At 46.0% G+C, this 21,159-nt stretch overlaps 1 protein-coding gene across 1 annotated transcript; it reads right to left on the bottom strand.

The window, feature by feature from the left end:
• Positions 1-11,136: 11,136 nt before the first annotated feature.
• Positions 11,137-19,390, bottom strand: C2H10orf95 (chromosome 2 C10orf95 homolog). The gene is made up of 2 exons (XM_014851917.3): positions 16,970-19,390; positions 11,137-16,815 (listed from the first exon to the last, which is right to left on the bottom strand). The coding sequence occupies exon 2, from the start codon at positions 16,765-16,767 to the stop codon at positions 16,123-16,125; it is 645 nt and encodes a 214-aa protein (XP_014707403.2). The 5' UTR covers positions 16,768-16,815; positions 16,970-19,390; the 3' UTR covers positions 11,137-16,122.
• Positions 19,391-21,159: the final 1,769 nt, after the last annotated feature.

Here is a 21,159-nt window from a genome sequence, read left to right as displayed (position 1 = left end):
TCCCACATTAATCTTGTGGGTACAAGGCACAATTTCACCTTAATCCAGCGAAATTTTGACTGCTTCATCCTCAGTTTCAATGCCCCCCTCTCTTTTGATCATTCCTCAATCTTGGGAAATGGGGGTGAAGACTGCTCTAGCTGCGTCTTGCTGTGAAAGGGCAAAGTTTGAGGTCAGAGAAATGAAATTGTTCTACCTTTATTTAAAAAATATTCTTGGGTACCAGATGGGGGAGAGTGAGGTATGTTCTGCATGACTAATATTTTACTACTCTGATCAGTGTCTTCAGAACAACACATAAGTCCACATTTTATGATTACATAGACAACCACACATATTAGCAAAATACACAACCAAAATTTTAGTATCCCCTCCACAATGGACCTTACTCCTTGGGGAATCCAGGAGAAGAGGCCTGTAAACCAATCAAGGTTAGGGCCTGAAACTTCAAGTGAAATCTGATGTAACTAAATAGCATGCTGTTTAGTAGTCCAACAAGTAAGGTAAGAATCTGAGAGTCATTTATTATCTTTAGGAGACTGTCTTCTGTATAGCAACTTGAGGTCTATCAGAGGTTCATTTGTCCATTCAGAGAAGTGAGTGTCTAGAGTATGAAGCCAGCCAAGATTTGGGTGATCCTGGTTGTGATGTTCTTCTATGGCATGGTTTCTGTTCCCTTGTGGCATTTCTTGTATGGTCCCATTCAGTGGGGATGAAGTTGATCTTCTGGGTGCTTGTGTTTTCAGGACTTTAATAGGATTCAGTCTCCACTACAAAGATGATGCAGAGGAACATCTGACAGCGTCTAGTTCCTTAATTTGAGTTCTCTCTGGTTCTTTTGGATCATCTCTAGAACATAGGAAGGGTCTCCCAAAGCTAGGCCTATATTCTGTAAGCAAGTAACCAGGTACTTAATAAGAAGCATTTCTAGAGAAACAAAATGAAAACAAGGTTAATGGGTGGAGCAAATTATAAATAAATTCCTGAGCCCAGGGGATGACCCATCAAGATTTATAGATGTCAGGGTTGAAGTATCCCCTGCAGTTTGAAATGTCTCTGATGATGTCATCAGGTGCTCAGGCAAACTTTTTGAGTGGTTTATACAGCAACAGGCATGAAGATTTTCTAAATATGGGCTAGCATGGTGTTCTCTCTTAAGTTTACATCAAGTTGTCAAGCTTCAGTTTGCAGATAGAAAACTAAAATCTCAAATACAATTAACAGAACCAGAATCTAATATCCACAAATGTGTATTATAATTTCTATTGAAACACAATTTTTCTCTCTAAAATCACCCTCATTTTTACTGAAGATAGTCAAATTAAGACTGATTGGTTCACAAAATAAGTCTAGTTTCAGTAAACTTGAAACCATTTACAAAACTACAGCAGGAACAGCAATTGATCATAGAGGCTCCTTTAAATCTGCTTTGATGGAACATTTTGTAAGGAATCTCAGATTGAACTTTAAAGGCCTCTTGAGGCCAGGAAAGCCAAGCGAAGGACTTGTCATCAGATTCTGCCTGAAACACCTACAGATTTGGGTGAATTCCTCTCTTCTCGAGATCCTTCAAACATCCTTAGGTTCTTGCACCTGCCAGGGAAGTGACCTTCTTTACTCACCTGGTAAGGTTCCTGGGTATCCTGTTCGCAAGGTACCAGGCCAATATTTCCAAGTGGCTTTATTTCATAAAGACAACCTTTGTTCCTCAAAAGTTATATGGTCATATCTGAGTTTATACACTTTTTTCAAATATGACATTCCAGTCAAAGTCGGGGTAATATAACCAGTGTTTCCACTTGTGTCCTACTATAAGGAGAACAGATTCTTATTGAACTTACGTAAATACCTGTATCACCATAAAAATAAGAATACTCACTCATCAAGAGTTTTTAAATTCTCAAAGTATCAGGTAGGGAGAAAGAGATAAATGCTTCAATTCTGCTTACAAATTGCTATAAGGCATAGTTCCTTAAGAGAAAAGAGGGGCCGGCCCTGTGGCCAAGTGGTTAAGTTTGCGCACTCTGCTTCAGCGGCCCAGGGTGTCACTGGTTTGGATCCTGGGCATGGACATGGCATCACCCATCAAGCCATGCTGAGGTGGCATCCCACATGCCACAACTAGAAGGACCCACAACTAAATAATATATACAACTATGTACTGGGGGGCTTTTGGGAGAAAAAGAAAAAATAAAATCTTAAAAAAAAAAAAAGAGTGAAAAGAAAAAAAGATTTTCTTAAATCTGAAAAAACAAAACATTAAGAAATCAGCATATTTCAAACAAAAAGTCATAAAAATTATGACTCATCAATTTATTCAGTCTCATGTAATAAATTCTTTTTTAAATTTATTTTTTATTTTTCCTTCTTCTCCCCAAATCCTCCCAGTACATAGCTGTATATTTTAGTTGTGGGTCCTTCTAGCTGCTGCATGTGGGATGCCCCCTCAGCATGGCTTGATGAGTGGTGCCGGGTCCATGCCCAGGATCTGAACTGGTGAAACCCTGGGCTGCCAAAGCAGAGCGCATGAGCCCAACCACTCAGCCATGGGGCTGGCCCTTGTAATTAATTCTTGATCCTGATCTTCTGTTAGCAGTTTTACGAGGCCATTGGTTTCTCCATGAGAGTTCTGTAATTTTTTATCCAGCTCAGTTTATAATCTGCAAGTTTATCAGAAACCTGCATTCTAGAGCAAGTGTCAGAGTCCTTTCCATGAATCTCTCTAAAGATGAAACACATCTGCAAAAACATCAGAGTAAAACAACAACTGTCTGCAAATAATGAAACATTAAAAAATGGCAATTGACAAAGACACTTGACCATTTCTGTGACATATAACAGTTTGAGATAACAACCAGAATTATGACTGATAACCAAGACAGGTCAGAATTTTAGGAATGTTGTATAATTTTTAAAAACACTGATATTAATAACATTTTCCCCCACAAAATAACGCCAGGAAGGTTTATCATCATTTATATGACAATGCTTCCCATGTAATTTAACACACCAAATAGGTCTAATTATTTTAATATCTCTCTTTATAGAAAGAGAGAAGACATTCTTTGAGAAGACCCGGGGCCCATTGGAAATTCTCAAAGTTCCTTTTTAAGTCAAAAGAAAGACGTTACCCAGGATTTGAACCTTGGGAGAATTTGTCAAAAATATCAAAAGGGTTTAAAACACTTGGTCAAATAGGAAACAATGCTTACTTATCCATTCAATCAAGGTGACAACAGAAGATGTCAAAGGCAAATAGAGAGAGTTTAAACAGATTAATAATTTTTTTTAAAACCTTAATAAAGAGACCTCAGTCTTTTCGAACATAAGAAGTTATTTTAACAAAACATAGATTTTTTTTTGCCTTTTAGGTAGACTCACTCAAAAATAAAGAGAAATCTTTTATAGCCTCTTTGTCAAGAGCAGACCAAAAGTTCAGAAAGATCATCCTTTCAAAAGAGAGAAAGCCAAATGCTAATTTTTCACCAGCTTACGCTTGATATTGAAACTCATTCATTTAATTGAATTCATTTAAATCTCAGCCAACTTGACCATGCACAAAATTCCTCAGGGTTTTATGTCCACAAATCTTCTGTCACTTGCTTTTTACATTCAGCATTTGTCCCCTGTTTTCTTTCCTTTTTTTCTTTTCTAGTACTTTAGGACAAATTTATCTTTCTTAAGAAAACTAAGAAAAATACCTCTATTCTTTTTACCTTCTTTCATGAAAATATACATTTTACTTTCCTTGTATACGGAAATATGTACTTTCTCATAGAAAATTCCCCATCATACATGAAACATGTTTATCAGTAAATCTAAGCATCTTTCAGTTTCTCTGAGATAAGAAACCAAAGGCAGACAAATCTATGCTTAGTAATCAATTTCTAATATTTTTTATTACATGGAAATGACCTAGATACTCAATAAATTTCTATTATTTAATTTAGCAAAACTCTGAAGTTTCAAGTTGCCAAAAAGATTTTGGAAGCTGTTTTTCAAGTACACAGACCATAAAACACAATTATTGCACTCAAAAACTTTTACCCATTTTCATCTATCTAAGTCATTTATTCCCAACAGTTAGGTTTAGATTACTCACAGAAACTTCATGTGACATTAGAGCAGTTAGCCATCATTTTAAGATGTTTTAAATATGTACATCATAACACATAATTATTGTTAAAAAGTTCCCCAAAAAACTTTCATCCTTTTTGCACCTATTTAGTTTACCTGTTCTCAACAATTATATTTAGGTTGCCTACAAAAACCTCATGAGACATCAAACAAAATTAACTATTATACTAAGTTATTATTTTTTGCTGACAAATTTTGTAATAGAGATAACATGTTTGTATCATATCCAATGTTGATAACGCTGAAATCACATTTATTTCAATTAAACCAACAAACTTAAACAAGCTCTTATTTGCCAAAGATCATTTTATATCATGTTAACTTGAAAGACCTCTGGGCTAGTTTCTATAACATTTAGAAAAAATTTATATAAGTGCTGACTTCAAGCCAATTAAATAGAACTCCTTCAGAAATTATACCATCCAGGGGCTGGCCCGGTGGCGCAGCAGTTAAGTTCGCACGTTCCCCTTTGGCGGCCCGAAGTTCGCCGGTTCAGATCCCAGGTGAGGACATGGCACTACTTGCTATGGTAGGAGTCCCACATATAAAAAGTAGACGAAGATGGGCACAGATGTTAGCTCAGGGCCAGTCTTCCTCAGCAAAAGGACGAGAATTGGCAGCAGATGTTAGTTCTGGGCCAGTCTTCCTCAAAAAAAAAAGACAGAAATTATACCATCCAAGAAAGACAAATACATAGAGAGACTTACACATATAAACATACAGATAAACACAAACAGAGATCTTCAAAATTTTAGCCATGTCTCTGATACAAAACTCAAAAGAACAGTTGGATCCAAACTGTGCCTCTGGCAGATGAACCTGTTCAGATGGCCAAAGATCTTTACAAAAGATTCTTTTCTTTTCTTTTTGCTGTTAGGATCCTTTTAAGAGATGTTTTAAGTCATTTTGTCTTTTAGAAGCTTCTTCATATTAATCAAAGAACACATTTAGGTTTTGAATTCTCTCTCTCTTAACGGTGACCCTCAAAGTGGATTCATCTGAAACAAGGTTCCCCAGAATGGCCATTTTAAAGTGAAATCTCCTTTAGCATGTTTAACCAACATTGCCTGAAGGATGGATGTATATGCTCTTACAATATCAGGCAGGGGAAACTTTCACCAGTGAGACACAATGTTTATCCCCACAACATAATCTATCAAACAGGCAAAAGAGATACAATCATTTCACAAAAAGCCCACTTAAATATACCAATTTTTTTTACAAGGTTTTATCTTTATTTTATCAACTCTTATACCTCTAATCATAGCTTCCATTAAGATTCCATTAACAAGGGGAAGCATTCCCAGCTAGAGATAACATCCATTCCCAAAAAACACTCAGGCAAAGTTGACATAACCTCTTTATAAAATATTAGCTCAAACATTTTAATCTTTATAATTTTATCAACCTTAGTGGCTTAACTGTTGCCCCAAATGACGGTTGGTCAGATTTCTCATTGTAATTTCTGCCTTCTGGCTTTTTTTTTCCCTCTTCATAGGTTCATAATTGAAAACATTTCAATTTTGCAATATACACCCTAGACGGCTGCCACGGGGAACTGAATCTGAGTTCCCATTGTGGCACCATTCACACGCACACATATCAAGACAAACGGGGCCAAGAGTTCCTCTGTGAGTGAAAAATCTCTAGTCTTTTCAACAAATTGGGGTCCTCCATGAACAAACTCCAGTAACCTTGAACAAAACCCCTGAAACGGGCAAACAAATGAAAGGAAAAATAAGATTCCAGTCAGTTAACAAGGAAACTCAACAAAAGGATTGTCCATTGCAAACCAAAGCAAATGGAGCCCAGAGGGCTGCCAGGTACCCATTATTTCTGGCTGGTCCTGTTGGAAAAGGTTGGCACAAAGACAAAAACAAAAACTGCCAGCTACTTACAAGAGATGTCTTCCCAAATCCCCAACCTTGCTTCTTCCACCACCAAAAGCAAAAGTGCCGTGGGCCAACGATGTCTGGTCAGCAGCCAGTTGCTTGGGGTTCTCCCTGAGACAAGGGGCTCAGGCAGCTGCAGGACAGCCTCCAAGAGAGGCCTTTAGCCAGAGGCTGGTGTGCCAGAGGTGAGACGTCCACATTGAACACAGTCCCATCTGGGTCACCAAATTTGATATCGAACTTAAAGTGAGTTTACTCAGCCATTGCGCAGCAAGCCAATCTCTGACACAGGGTGTAGTGGAAGAAAGTGGGAATTTTACTGCAAAGTGCTGAGCAGGGAGAACAGGCAGCTAATGCTGTAATCCTGAACTCCCCGAAAAGTTACAGACAAGGGTTTTTATTTGGGGTTTCAGGTAGGGGAGGGGGAGCACATGGCCTTGGCGCTGAAGTTCTGAGTCTTCTGCACAGGCATGACTATCTGTTCTATGTGTTGCACACAGTGGAGTTTTGGTCTTTGAAGTTTAAAGTTTACAATCAGTCATTTTAGCTTCTCAATGCTTGGGCAAGAGGCTTAGGCAGGCAGGAGGCTGTCAGCAAGTTCCTCTAGTATCAGCGGTCCTCCTGCTGTTCTGCAAGGCAAGCTCAGAAACCTTGGTTATTTTGTTTCCCTAACCATGTGGGTACAAGGCACAGTTTCACCACAATCCAGGGAAATTCTAACTCCATCCTCAGTCTCAGGACCATGGAGCCTGGTTTGGATGGAGGGAGGGCAGCAGGTGCTCTGAGTGAGGATGCACCTGAGCCCAGACCCTGGATGGCCTGCAGGCCATGCCTACCCCAGTGCCTTCATGCCCATGTTGGTGGGGCTTCTCATTTAAAACAGGGCAGCTGAACTCCAGGACCCAGCAGGCCTCAGCTTCCTCTTTTCTGTTCCTGCCACCTCAACTTCCTGGTTCTACCCTGAGGGGAAGCCCACAGTGGGTTGTGAGGAAAAGAATTCCCTTAAAGGATAAGCTAGTTCATCTCCAATCAGCAGGGATGAATCCCTCTTCAGAGCTAGTCCTCTTGTAGGGTGCTGGGGACTCAGAGACTGTGCCTGCCCTTAGGAGCCCACAGCCCAAGGTAGAAAGTTGCATCCTTTCCCCTAAGGACTGAGGCAGTGCCAAAATATGGAGAAAAAGGGGATCCCTGCTCCCTCCTCCAGTCCTGTCCCTCACTGCAGGCTCCCACCTCCCCACCAGGGTCCTCCGGCCTCAGAGAGAGCAAGATGTTGGCTGCTGAGGAGAGGAGGCAGGAAAGGGGAGGGAGGAAGGAAGGAGCCCGTTTGGCGTCGCGTCTCCCATAAAAACACACTGGTGCTGCCAGCCTGGCGCTGCTGGGGTTAATGAGGGGTGGGGTAACAGCCACTTTGAACTCTGGCCAGGCAGGCCCCTGGGAAGGGGGTGATGGGTAGTTCAGTCAGGCCCCAGCCTCTGCCAGCCCTCTAAGGATATGGCCACTCCTCCCCTCACCCAGCCCCCCAGCCTCCTCCCCCTCCATTGCACAATACCGATGACTCTTCTCTCCCTACCACCCTCATTACGGGAAATTTCAGGTTTCCTCACTAGAACTGTCCCTAGTTCTGGCCCAAGACCCCTGCAGCCATCGCTGACACTGCGCCTTTCCCTCCTCCCCGACTGCCTGTTTCTTGGATGCCAGTTGGATGTAGCTAGATAACATCATCGGAAAGAACTTCCAGAGCTTTTGGGGAAGGATGATGGGAAAGATCACTTAGGGGGAGCCTCTCAACTTCCAACTCAAACTCTGGAGGGTCCCAACTCTGTGCAGCAGGGGTCAGGTTCTGGGGTCAGAGGAGAGAGGGTGGGCTAAGGAGAGGGACCACCACAGACACAAGGACACACACAGACTATAAGGTAGGGGCTCCAGGGAACACTCTCCTGCTTGGCATTCCACAGCTGGCCAGACCTTAAGCCGTTGATTTTCCATCCCCTTGGGTCTTAGTCTCTCCCTCCCCAAGACAGGAATAGACTCCACTTGCCCTTTGAGTGCTGCTTGAAGCCACACGGGGTGAAAGGAGGTCCGTGATGGCTCCTCTCTCTCCATTCCCTCAAAGGAATTCTGCAGCTGGTGTTTGGGAGCCTGGGTCTCCTCATCTGAGGGGAAAAGCTAGAAGCCTATGCTGAAGCTTCCCCGTGCACACCGACGCCTCACCATCCAACCTCAGAGAGAAATTAGGCTCGAAGTAGGCATAAAGGGCAGATTTCTCAGACATTAAGAGCAGAGAAAGAAGCCAGCTGGCTGGTCTCAACGGGTGGGAGGAACTCAGTCAGTGGCTGAGTTGAGGAAGAGGATTCTTCGAAGGATGGGGGGGAGGGGGTGCTGGAGAAGTGTCCCCCCTCTTGCTTGAGGTCAGAAAGGGCTCTTTGGGCAGGGTGCCCAGCCCTCCCACACCTTCCTCCTTTCTCAGAAGAGCCAGGATGGGGCAGGGGTGGGAGTTGGCTGGGGCGGGGTGGGGGCCCTATTTAAGGAGCACTCTCTGAGAGCATCACTGCAGATCCAGCCCCAAGAGCGAGAGGAGCCTTCACTGGTAAGTGCGAGCCCCTTTCTCCCAACTCAAGCAGGGTGGGGGTAGGGTGACTTCTGAGCCTGCCGGCTTGCCTTTCCCTCTCCAGGGATAGGCTCTGCCTTGTGAGTGGGAACAGCACCGCAGCCCTCAGTTTAACTCTCCAGAAAGTGAAAGTGTGTTTCGGGAAATCTTTCCCTTCCACTGCCCTGCCTATTCCAGGTACTTCAGATTTTCCCTTCAGGTGTGGAGATTTTCAGGGAGCTGGGACTCCTGGGCCCCTATGTTGGGGATCCACATTTTTGGCGTCCCCTTTGGCTCAGGAAGCCCCTCAGCCTCTAGAGAGATGCCCTTCTCAGTGTACATGTTCTGGCTCTTCCCCCAGTCCTTTGCCCCTCCAGCTCGACATCTGGCTCCACCAGGAGCATGTCTGGGCAGGAGATGATGGGACTAACTCCCAAGTACCTATGGAATCCCTACCTGAGCCCCTGAGCCCCCTCCCCTCATGTCCTACATCAATTCCTGTTGGAATTTAGAGAACCCTTGCCCTTTCCCTAACTGTGGGGCCCTATTTTCAGGTCCAAGCTCAGACCCTCCCTGGGATAGGAGGAATCTTGAAATCCCAGGTTCCTCATCTGACCCATCCTGGAAATGGGAAAAATTCCCAGAAGAGAGCATGGGAGGGCAGCATCAAGACTGAGAGAACTTTGGCCACCTGGCTCTGAGAACTGAATTCCATAGGCTGTGAGCTCCAGCAAATGCCCTAGGGACTCAGTTCTGGTGCCCGGCTGTGCTACACCATCAATACTGAGGTCAGGGGGAAGCCGCTGGCTCAGGTTCATAGCATCCCAGCAAGGCGCTCCTCCAGGCACCCATCCTGCCACTGGGCAGATCTTTTAATAACTGCAACTTGGGTTACTCTTCTGCTCAAAGACTTTGATGGCTCCCCAAACCTCCTTACCTTGCCATTAAAGTTTTTCCACTTAGAAGCCTGATCTTCCATTGCTCCCTGCTTGTAACCTGCCCTCCATGCTTTTACTCATGCTGACCCTTCCTCAATTCTTCCGGGGACACCTCCTTCCCATCACTATCCGTTGGAATCCTATACATCCTTCAAAGCCTCTCTCAGATGCCTCTTCCAAGAAGCCTCTCTCAACTCCCCAGCGGTACATATTATCTTCTGCAAATCCCCCCACTCCTCTCCAGTGGGGCTCGATTCATGAGCCCCATAATATCTAGCCCAGGGTTCTGCACATAGTAGCTGTTCAATAAGTGTTCCTTGCATTTTGCTGAGTGTGTCTCATGTATATGAGAGGCACTTTGGTCTAGAGGTTAAAGCTAATCAGATTTCCCAGTTGCATTTTCCACGTGTGACCTTGGGTAAGTTGTTAACCTCTATAGCCCTCAGTTTCCTCATCTGTAATAATTATATCCACATCAAGCTTTTGTGAACATTAAATTAAGTGAGCTGATAGTTTCCATACAGGGCTTTAGCTCAGTGCCTGCACATAGTAGGTTCTCAGTTAAGTGTGTGAGGTTGTTATGATTCTTATTATCCTCCCTTAAGTAGAATGTGAGCTATCCAGTTGGGAGGTAGGATAGGACTTAAAATTTGTCAGTCAGGGTTTATTGAGTGAAGGGCTCCAGACCAGATGCCAGGGTTGGGTAACACTGGGGCCAGGAGGAAGAGGCCATCAGGATCAGGGTTTGGTGGTCCAAGCCCTGCTGGGATCTAGGAGCTCTGGATTCTCACCTACTGTGTGACCTTGGGTGAGTCACTCCTTCTCTCTGGCCTTGGTTTCCAAGCATAATGTACATCGAGGGGGTTGGGCCAGGTGAACAGTAAGGTCCCTGGCAGCCCAGATGTTTTATGAGTTCTAAGCTTCTAAGGGTTCAGTTCAAAGGAAAGATCAAAGAAGGAAGCATCTAGGCTCCCTGCAGGGCTCCCTTACGTCTACAGGGCCTGGAGAGCACGCACTGGGGTTGGAAGTACGTGTGTGGCATGCTAGGCTGGGCTGAGTGACAGCACCTTCTTCAAAAAGCCTGTAATCAGGGGCTCCCCTCCCTCACCAGGGCTGGGGGATAGAGGTAAACTTGTATGCAGCCTGTGGGCATTTCAGGGCATAAGTGGAAGCCTTGGGGGGAGTGTCTGTGAGCAGTGCAGAAGTTGTTCAGAGATGGGGGAAGCTGGGAGACCTCAGGGGTCTGGACTCAGAGGATAGAGAGGGAAGGGGACACAGAACACATCTTATTCAGTGTGGGACTCATGATTTACTTGAGACCTGCCTTGTTTCCAAAAAGGATTTGAGGAGGCTTACCAACATGCAGACAATTCTCCAAGGTTAAAACATAAAATCGAGCCAGCCCTGATGGCCTAGTGGGTAAAGTTTGGCACTCACCACTTTGGTGGCCCGGGTTTGCTTCCAGGTCGCAGAACCACACCACCTGTCTGTCAGTTGCCATGCTGTGGCAGCGGCTCACGTAAAAGAACTAGAATGAGAATGACTTACAAGTAGGAGATACAACCATGCACTGGGGCTTTGGGGAGGGAAAGAAACAAAACAAAACATAAATTCTGTGACATAGATATATGGTACATTTTTTTTCTTTTTCTTTTTTTTCTTAAAGATTGGCACCCGAGCTAACAACTGTTGCCAATCTTCTTTTTTTCTCCCCCCTGCTTTTTCTCCCCCAATGCCCCCAGTACATAGTTGTATATTTTTAGTTGTGGGTCCTCCCAGCTGTGGCATGTGGGATGCCACCTCAGCATGGCCTGATGAGCAGTGCCATGTCCGCGCCCAGGATCTGAACCCGCAAAACCCTGGGCCGCCAAAGTCGGAGTGTGCGAACTTAACCACTCGGCCACCTGGACCAGCCCCGATATATAGTACATTTAAAATGTGTATCCTTTTTGACCCAGAGATTCAGTTTACTTATTATTACTATTTTTATTTAGTTAGAAATTATTTTAAACTTACAGAAAAGTTGCCAGAATAGTACAAAGAACTCTTGCTTACCATTCTACCAGATTGACCAACTGTTACCCTTTTGCCATGTTGCTTTCTCTAATCTATAGTCCTTATTCAAATCTTACTACTTGTCCTAATAATGTCCTTTGTAACAATTTTCATTCTGGTCCAGAATCCAAAACAGGATCTTGCATTGCATTTAGTTTTCATGCCTCTTTAGTCTCCTTTGACCTGAAACAATTTCTCAGCCTCCCTTTGTCTTTTATGACATTCACATTTTGAACGATAAAGACCAGTGGGGTTATCTCTCAATTTAGGTTTATCTGATGTTTCCTCACAATTATGCATTACTGCTGAATTGATGTTGTGCTTTTTCACTTTAACATATCAGAAAGTACATGATGTCAATCCCTCTCTGTTAAAGAAAAATTTTTCAAGACACTTGATAAAGACGGTAAGCAAAACTTTATTCAAGTGGCACTACTGCAATGAAGTTAAAGTGTCATGGACCAGTTTTCCCTACCACACTACTAGGTTACTAGTTTTTACTTTGTAACTAATAAATATTTTATTGGAACATACTTTGAAACTATTTAAATATCCTGTTTCTCATCAAACTTTCACCCATTAGTTTTAGTATCTATGAATGATTCTCACCTGAATCAGTTATTACTATGATGGTCGAGAATGGTCATCTTTCCAATTTCATTATTCCTTTTACTGTTAGGAAGAGCTTTCCTTTCATATTTATTTCTTTAGTTAATGTGAGTATGCACTTACGGATCCTTATTCTATTCAGTAGGTTATAATCTGCTACTGTGATCATTTGTTTTGATGCTTAAATTGTCCTTGATTTGATCAGTGGAAGTCCCTTCAAGCTGGCTCCTTTATTCTTTTGACATTTTTGAGCTGTCCTTTATTTTCTGGTACACGTTGTTCCAGGCTTATCTTGTGTCTTCCCTGCTGCAGCCCTGGAATCAGCCATTTTTCCAAGAGGCCTGGTTTCTCTTAATGGAGAATGGACTTAGAACCAGAGATCTGGGTGCTGGCTGGCTGTGCTTGTTGCTACTAGGGTGTTATTGTTCAATGATTCCATTTCTAGTTCTTAGACTTTAGATTCTACAATGTAACACTTGTACATGTGAACAAAGATGCACATTCAAGGCCATTTATTTTCTCATCACCCTGACTACTTCCAAATAAGCCGAAGGTATCATCTTCTTTTGCCTATATTACTTTAAAAGCCTCCTAGCTGGTCTCGCTATTTCCACAATGGCCCCTCTGCAGTCTCTTTTCCACATAGCATCCAGAATAACTAAAAAAAAAAATCTGAATCACATTCTCCCCTGCTCACAACCCTCCACCCCCTAAGAATTAAACCCAAAATTCTCAAACATGGCTTCAAGGCACCACAGGATCTGGCTTCATCTTTAATCTCATTAACTACCACTTTCCCACTCGCTCACAGGACAAGGACATTCTAGCCACAGGGGCGTTGTACTGGCTTTTCTCCCCCAGGTATTCAAATGAGTTTAAAGGTCTTTATTAGGTCCACATTCAAGAGTTACCTCTTCAGAGAAGCCTTCTGTAACTATCCTATTGAAAACAGCACCCTATCACTTACCACTACCTGACATTACATGTAATGTCAGATTGTTGTTTGCTTGTTGTCAGTCTCTATTTCTGTACATTATACCTCTAAAGTAAGCTCCCTGAGGGCAGGGACTGGTGTGGTTTTCTCCTGTAGCCCCAGTGCCTAGAATACTGCCCGCATCTCGTGGACTCTCAAATGACTGTTGAGTGAATGAAGATAACTTTCACTCCTTGGCGCTTTTGCACCCACCATGCTCTCTGCCTGGCTTCTCCCTCACCCTTGTCTTTGCATTCTTTAGATCTCAGTTTAAATGTCACCTCCTCAGAGAAGCCTTCCTTGATTGCCTTATACTAAACTAAGTTTCACTAGCCCACTCGCATTTCTATTTCCGTCTCTTATTCTGGCTGTAGTACTTATAACAACTTCCCTTTATCTATTTGCCTGTTGCCTCATCCTCATGTCTCCCCACTAAAATGCAAGCTCCATAAGGGCAGAGACTGCCATGGCTGTCTCATTCACTACCATATCCCCAGAGCCTACAACAGTTCCTGGCAAATAACAGGCACTCAAGAAATTGTTGGGGGGCAGGCCTCATGGCCGAGTGGTTAATTTCATGTGCTCCGCTTCAGCGGCCCAGGGTTTTGCAAGTTCAAATCCTGGGCGTGGATGTGGCGCTGCTCATCAAACCATGCTGAGGCGGCGTCCCACATACCACAACTAGAAGGACTCACAACTAAAAATACACAACTATGTACTGGGGGGCTTTGGGAGAAAAAGGAAAAATAAAGTCTTTGAAAAAAAAAGAAATTTGTTGGATGGGCTTTTCATAGCTAAAATCTGGAAAGAATCCAAATGCTATAGAATATTGGGTGGCTGTTAAAGAATGAGGTAGCTGTATGTGCACTGGCATGGAATGATGTCCAAGATACACTTAATGTAAAATGCAACAGGCAAAACAGTGCAATTCCTTTTATGTAATTAATACTACGTGCACAGAAAAAAAAAGAGATTGGACCCCAGGGATCATGTAGGGGTGAGGGATATTAGAAAAGATTTTAACTTCCTATATTACATATTTCTGTATTGCAAACTATTTTTTTAAACAAACACTAATATTTGAGCACTTAGTACATGCCAGGCACTGTGGTAAGTATTTTGTGTGCAGGATTTCATGGCATCGTCTCAATAACCTTATGAGATATGTCCTAATACCATTATCCCCATTTTCAATGAGGAAATTGGCTCAGGGACATTAAGTAATTCACCTAAGGTCACACAGCAGACCCATCACACTATACCACCTCCTTGTGTTTTTATACTTTAAAAAAAGGGGCTGGCCCCGTGGCCGAGTGGTTAAGTTCCTGCCCTCCACTTTGGCGGCCAGGGTTTCACAGGTTTGGATCCTGGGTGCAGACATGGCACTGCTCATCAAGCCATGCTGAGGCGGCGTCCCACATGCCACAACTAGAAGGACCCACAACTAGAAATATACAACTATGTACCGGGGAGCTTTGGGGAGAAAAAGGAAAAATAAAATTTTTTAAAAAAAGGAAAGGGAAATATGATAACTAGGGGTAACAGTTCAGGATCAAGACCTTACATAAAATATTCTAAGCAAATTTGGCCCTGAGTTCTCTAGAAACCAGGGCAAAGAGAAAAATACGATCAGTTATGAGACCCTTGGTGCTTCAAAGATAAAAGAAAACCATTCCTCAGGAGAAAGCTTTCCCAAGTTCTGAGGTTTGTGAGGACTTCTCCAGGAAGCACTGTTCAGTCAAGTGGTGGTCTACAGCTTTAATAACATACCTATATACCCAGATAGCTGATGGCCAGCTACAACTGGAAGTTCAGTAAAAGCAATTCCACAAGGAGCCAAATTTATACAGCCTGGGCATCAGATCTGGCGGTCTGGATAGACCCACAGTTAAAATTGGATATGTGGCCCAACCCTCCAGCAAGCTCGTAGAATATTGCCAATTCAGCCTATTTAAGACTGTTAGCAAGAATCAGGAGACAAAAGTGACATTTATCTTAAATTTTCAACCCTAGCGAATTTTCCTGGTAGGCTGGGTTGGTTTTACACTTCTTTAACAGATGAAGAAACTCAGGCTCAGAGAGCCTAGTTACGTGACCAGAAAATATCAGAGCCAGCTCTAAATCGATGTCTTAGGCATCCCTTCCTCAGCCATGCCCACCGCACATGCTTCAACAAAAGCGTTTATGCCCTTAGGATCTCTCTGCGGATGGTGGGCCGCAGTACCCAGGAGGGTGTTGTTCTACACACTTGAGGAGAGCTAGTGAGGAGGGGAACTAGGCCCAGCCAGTGAGGAGGCACACTTTTTCCAGAGGTCCATTGTAATCCAATCCCCCACCCCTCTTCCTGGCACAACTCCTTGTACCCTAGGCAGGGAAGTAAGGCTAACATTACACAGATGGGGAAATACTTCCACCTCCAAACATAAAAATGATCTTGCAGCATACACTTGACTTCACTCATTTATTCACTTTTCACTACAAGGTGGGAATAGGTGGGCCCTCAGCTCGGGGAGATCTGGGAGCTTTGCTAGAGGAGGAGAGGAAAACGGGAAAGTGGGGCCTTATTGCAGGGTAGGCTTCTAAGGGAAAGAAGATGGGGAGAAGAAAGGAGAGAGGAAACACGGATCCAGGCCCGTCTTCCATCTCTCGTCCAGGCTTCCCAAGCGCAAGTAGAAAGAGTGACAGGACACTCACACAGACATGTCCTTGATCCCTTCTCGTCCTTCCCCCACCATCCAGCAATAACGTGAGAGAAATCAAAGAAGTACAGGAGGTGGGCAGCGGACAGTCTTGGTAAGAAAAAAAAAAAAAACAGGTGCACTGGGCTCCAACGCACAGCTGAGACCTCCCTCCTCCCGGCTGGCGGCGGAGGGCGCATGGAGGAGAGCGGCGCGAGCGCACGCGGGCCGGCCGCCGGGCCGTGCGGCGCCCTCAGCTGAGGACTGCCCTCTTCTTCCCGCCGCCGCCGCGCTCCGCCGCTTCCCGGCCCGGGCCGCTGTCCCCGCAGCCGCTGCTGCTGCTGGCGGGCGGGCGCAGCACGATCCTCCGCACACGGTCCTCGGGCTCGCGCACGCGCGGCGCCGCCTGCAGCAGGAACTCGCCGCCGCGGTAGGTGACGCGCACGTCGGTGCGCGGGTACGTGCCGTACACGCGCCGCAGCTCCCGCCGCACGAAGTCGGGCAGCTCCAGGCGCGGACCCAGCGCTCGCACCACGTGGCCCCAGCGCAGCTCAGCCTGCAGGCGGCCGCCCTCTGGCCACGGCGCCGCGCTCTCGGCCGCCGCCATCCCAGCCGCTGCGGGCGCCTGAGGCGACGGCCCCAGGTAGCCGGGGGCGGTGTAGGCCTGCGGGAAGACCCACAAGGGCGGCACGGCCCCCAGGGGCGCACCCGGGCCGTGGAAGCAGTGGTATTCCCGCGGGGCGGCCCACTCGCCCGCGCTCAGGCTCCGGGGCCGGCTGCAGAAGTTGTGGGCCTGGATGGGGGGCAGCAGCAGAGGGGCCGGCAGGTAGGCGTAGGTGAGGGGCTGCAGCGGAGGCCAGATGCCGTCCCCGGGCGCCAGGCAGCTGAACGAGTACATGGTCTGAAGCTCAGGCGGCGGGCATTTTTACTGCGGCCTGGTCCCCACCTGTGGTGGGGGTGTGTGTGGATACACTTTGTTCTTACCTCCGCCATGCGTCCTTGCCGCCTGCTAACCCAGGGCTCCGGGTCACAGCAGGAGCCCGTGTGCGTGCCTAGTGGCTTTGGGGAACTCCCCTTTAGGTGTTCAGCTCCCACCTTACCTGTTGTCCCAAGGCTGGGCCCGAACCCCAGGCTCCCAGCAGGCAATGAGGACCCAAGGCTTTTTCAAGCCCTCAGCCCTGAAATGCTCCTCCCAGGTAGCTCCCCGCTCGCTTGTCTCCTTCAGCCCCGAGAAACTGGTCCCCAACATTTGGGGGAGCCGGAGAGGTCCAGAGCAGGATTCCCCTCCACCACTTTTTAGTTGAACTCTCCTCCGTGGCCTGCCTCAGCCACACCTCCCGGTTTCCAGGCAAAGGGAAACACCTTGAGCTGGCCAGGAGCCAGCCAGCCTTTGTCTACATTGGATGAGCCTGCTGGCTCCAAGCTAGACGCTGAGGCCTTTACTCATGGTTGGCTTCACCACAACTTGCCCACATTCACCCAGCCAGTTAAGGTAAGGCAAAATTCAACTCCATGTTCTGTCTCAAGACATTAGCCTTATCATGAATTCATGCTGGGGCTTCTTTCAGACTCTCGCACAGTCCTGCTTTAGAACTGTTATGTAAGAAGTGATTCTTAACTGTGAAAAACGTGATATTCTCATTTGATAAGGAACCAGAGACTCAGAGATGTTAGGCCATTTTCCCAGGGTCACACAGTCTGTAAATAGTGCAGTGGTATTTGAACTCAGTCCAACTGATTCCAAATCCCAGAAGCTACTTGGAGCAAAGAAAGATTACTTCATCCAGATGGGGAGCCCTGTCTGAGCTCCAGGCCCTTCTGGCTGCAGCGCACAACCCTCCACCTCTCTCCTTCCCAGTGGGGTGGGTGGTAGTTGCTGGATGATGAAAACCGATACTGTCTCCCAGCTGCTGGGCTGCCAGGCCATCAGACTTTCCTTCCCCCTCTTCTGCGGACTCAAGCAGCATTACCTGTCACCTCCACAGGTTCTCCCAGGTTCTCCGCATCCCTTAAAGCCCAGGTACCCTCTGGTAACGTCTTTGACACTCACCTTGGTGATGTGACATTTGTTTATTCCCAACTGAGCTACTCTCCCAAGTCTAACTTGGGCCAGTGACCTAGTTGAGGGCAGCTGCTAGGACTGGGCTAGCGTATCTACCTAACACTCCCTACCCCACAGTTCCAAGAAGGGAGCCTCACCCTCTGTCCACTCTAAGAACTGGTCCCAGGACACAGCGGCCTTTGTTGGGGGAGGCCTCCTGTGGTAGGCAGAAAAACGTGTGCCCTCCCACTCCTAAGATGTGCACATCCTAATCCCTGGGAACCTGTGAATACGTTGTTACATGGCAAGAGGGAATTAAGTTTGCAGATGGCATTAAGGTGGTTAAGTAGCTGACCTTAAAATAAGATGATCCTGTGTTATCCGGTTAGATTCAATGTAATCACAAGAGTCTTTAAATGTCGAAGAGGGAGGCCAAAGAGTCGGAGTGATGTAACGTGAGCGTTGACCAGCCATTGCTGGCTTTGAAGATGGAAGAGGGGCGTGAGCTGAGGAATGCAGGCAGCCTCTAGAAGCTGGAAAAGGGGAAAAAATGGATTCTTCCCTGGAGCCTCCAGAAAGGAACGCAGTCCTGCCAACACTTTAATTTTAGCCAGTGAGACCCATTTCAGACTTCTGACCTCCAGAACTGTAAGATAATAAATTTGTATTGTTTTAAGCCACTAGGTTTGTGGTAATTTGTTACAGCACCAATAGGAAATCCATACAGCACCTCTCCACTCCTATTTATAACTTTGCCCTTCCCCCCAAATCCCAACACCTGAGCAGTGTCCAAGCCTACCTATAGACTGACCTCACCCCAGCCTGGAGCTCAATAATGGGCCCCTTGGGACTGGCCAGTTTCTCCACCTGTTCCTGCTCTCCCAGGTGGATCTGGTCACACCTAGGTGGGAGGTGGGGAGGGTGTGAGACCAAGATGGAACCTGGGAGGGTGAGAAACCTGTATTTTCATATTGGACCCTACATGCTTGCTGAAGACCTTTGCTGGTCTGGGGAGGAAGTCTGGCAGAAAGAGAAAAATAAGGCCCAAGCTGTGAGTTTCTCCACATTAGTTCATCCTTGATTCCAGTTATAGTCCCCAGATTTTTGGGGTCCCACAGCTTATTCTCAGTAAAGTGATCCTGGGGGAGTTGGCTCTATTTTATCACTAATTAGTCAATGATTTAGGGCTAAACCAATCAGCACTGTCATCCCTCAGGCCATTGTGATTGCTTTGGGGTAGCCATGTGACTCAATTTGGGCTAACGGGAGCCAAGCCCAGGGCTTTGTTCTCTTGTTGGGTGGAGAGGGAAGTGCTCTTTTCCCCCAGGACAGAAGTCTGAAAGAAAGCATTCTGGGTTGAGAGGTGAAGGCCTGACTGAGCATGGAGCCACAGAAGAAGTGGAGCCAGGGGACAGAGAGAGAAATTGGGTCCTGATTACATCGTTTGAGTCCTGGACTTTAAAGTTACATGAACCAATAAATTCCTTTTTTGCTTAATCTAGCTTGAGTGGAGTCTTCTTTTGCTTGCATCAATGATACACCCCTGCATGTTTTTCTCTCAGCATTTTATTATGAAAAATTTCAAAATTCAGCAAGCTGAGTTAATCAGAAGCTCAGTTGTGGGCAAAGTAGAGGATAGATTGGCGTGAGAGAGGGGCTGGAAGCCAGTCTTGGAGGAAGTTCTCACATTAACCCAGGAAAAGTGACAAACAAAACAGGTGCAGGGGATGGGAAAGAGGTGGGAGCAGATTCGCCTGGACTTGATCCCATATAACTGCCTGGATGGAGATGGTAGGATAGAGGCAGATGCACATGCTTTTGGCTTGGCTGCCTGACAATCCTGGAGATTAAAAAACACTAGTGGGCAATTGGAAGTTAAGGGAGTGGTGAGTTCAGGTGGGGCATCTGGGGACCTGTCCAGCAAGCAGTTTTATATTCAGGCTGAAGGAGGGAGGGTGGTTAGTCATAAAGAGAAAAGTAGCAGGTGAAGTTACCAAAACACCTGCTACCCTTGGCCCATATCACACTGTCACCATGGCTGCCAGTTTGTTGGGTTCCACTTATTCCTTTTGATGGCAGCAATCTTGTTTCTGAAGTCCATTTTACCCCATATAGTCTATGGTCTGGAAAGTTTTAGTTAATAAATGAAAAGAGTATTGAAAATGGAAACTTGGGGGACCCTCCCTCCGTGTTTAGAAAGCCCTGGGAAAAAGTGACCCAGTGAAGGAGAGTGAAGAGGAGTTGTTAGAACATGGTGGAACCTAGATCAGAGAGGTCAGAAGCCAAGGGAAGAGAGAATTTCAAGGAGACAGAGTGCTTGTGGATTTATCTGTCCCATGATCCAGGGAGTCTGATACATCTCAAGAAGGCATGTGATATGTCCCCCAGTTGCACCCCATGTCCCCTCCCAGTTAGGTCTGTGCTTGGCAGCTGGGAAGGGCAATCAGAGATAATCACAAGGCCCGGCCCTGGTGCTGACATAAAAGGATAACTGGTTACACTGTCTGTAAAATCAGAGGGCTGAGGGACCTCAGAGTCTAACCATGGTGTATTAAGTTCAACATAGCCAAAATATTTCCTATTAGGTCACATCCATTCTGCCCCTTTGTAGCCCTCCCCGTTCCCCCATTCCCAACTGGACACCCAGGAAGGGCTAGGTAAAGACTTAGGGTTTGTTCTGAAATAAAGGCACATGCTGGCCAGAGATGGAAAGGCAGGGGGACCCCTTTAGTCAATCTACAGAGGCCCTAGTGTGCCAGACTCCATGCTGAATGGTGGGTTTACCTGCTGTCTATACTCACAGCCAGGAAAGTACAGATGTGGGTAAGGGGTAGGGATGGAGGAGAAATGGCGACCTTCCTTCTAGTCAGGAGAACTTTCTGGAGCAAGAAGGGTTCCTGCAATTGCTTGAAGTCTAGAAGAGAGGTGATGTGTGTGTGGCTTAGGGGGGACATAGGAAGTAAGAAAAGGGTCTGAAGGGGCAGGATTGGGGAGGAGGGAAATGAGATAGACCGGTGGGAGATGGATGCTGGGGGCAAGGTTCATGGGATCCCTGGGGGCTCCCCAGGAACTGGTTGAACAGACTCTAGCTTCTGGGCTCTTGCATGGGCCATTTGCTGTGGGTGGGCCCTTTACCAGATTGTCAGGAAGGAGGAAGAGAACAATATTTTTTTTTTTTTGAGGAAGATTAGCCCTGAGCTAACACCTACTGCCAATCCTCCTCTTTTTCCTGAGGAAGACTGGCCATGA

This window comes from Equus asinus, chromosome 2, assembly GCF_041296235.1.
Source record: "Equus asinus isolate D_3611 breed Donkey chromosome 2, EquAss-T2T_v2, whole genome shotgun sequence".
In the NCBI taxonomy this organism is placed as follows: domain Eukaryota; kingdom Metazoa; phylum Chordata; class Mammalia; order Perissodactyla; family Equidae; genus Equus; species Equus asinus.
This window is presented reverse-complemented; position numbering and strand designations above follow the sequence as displayed.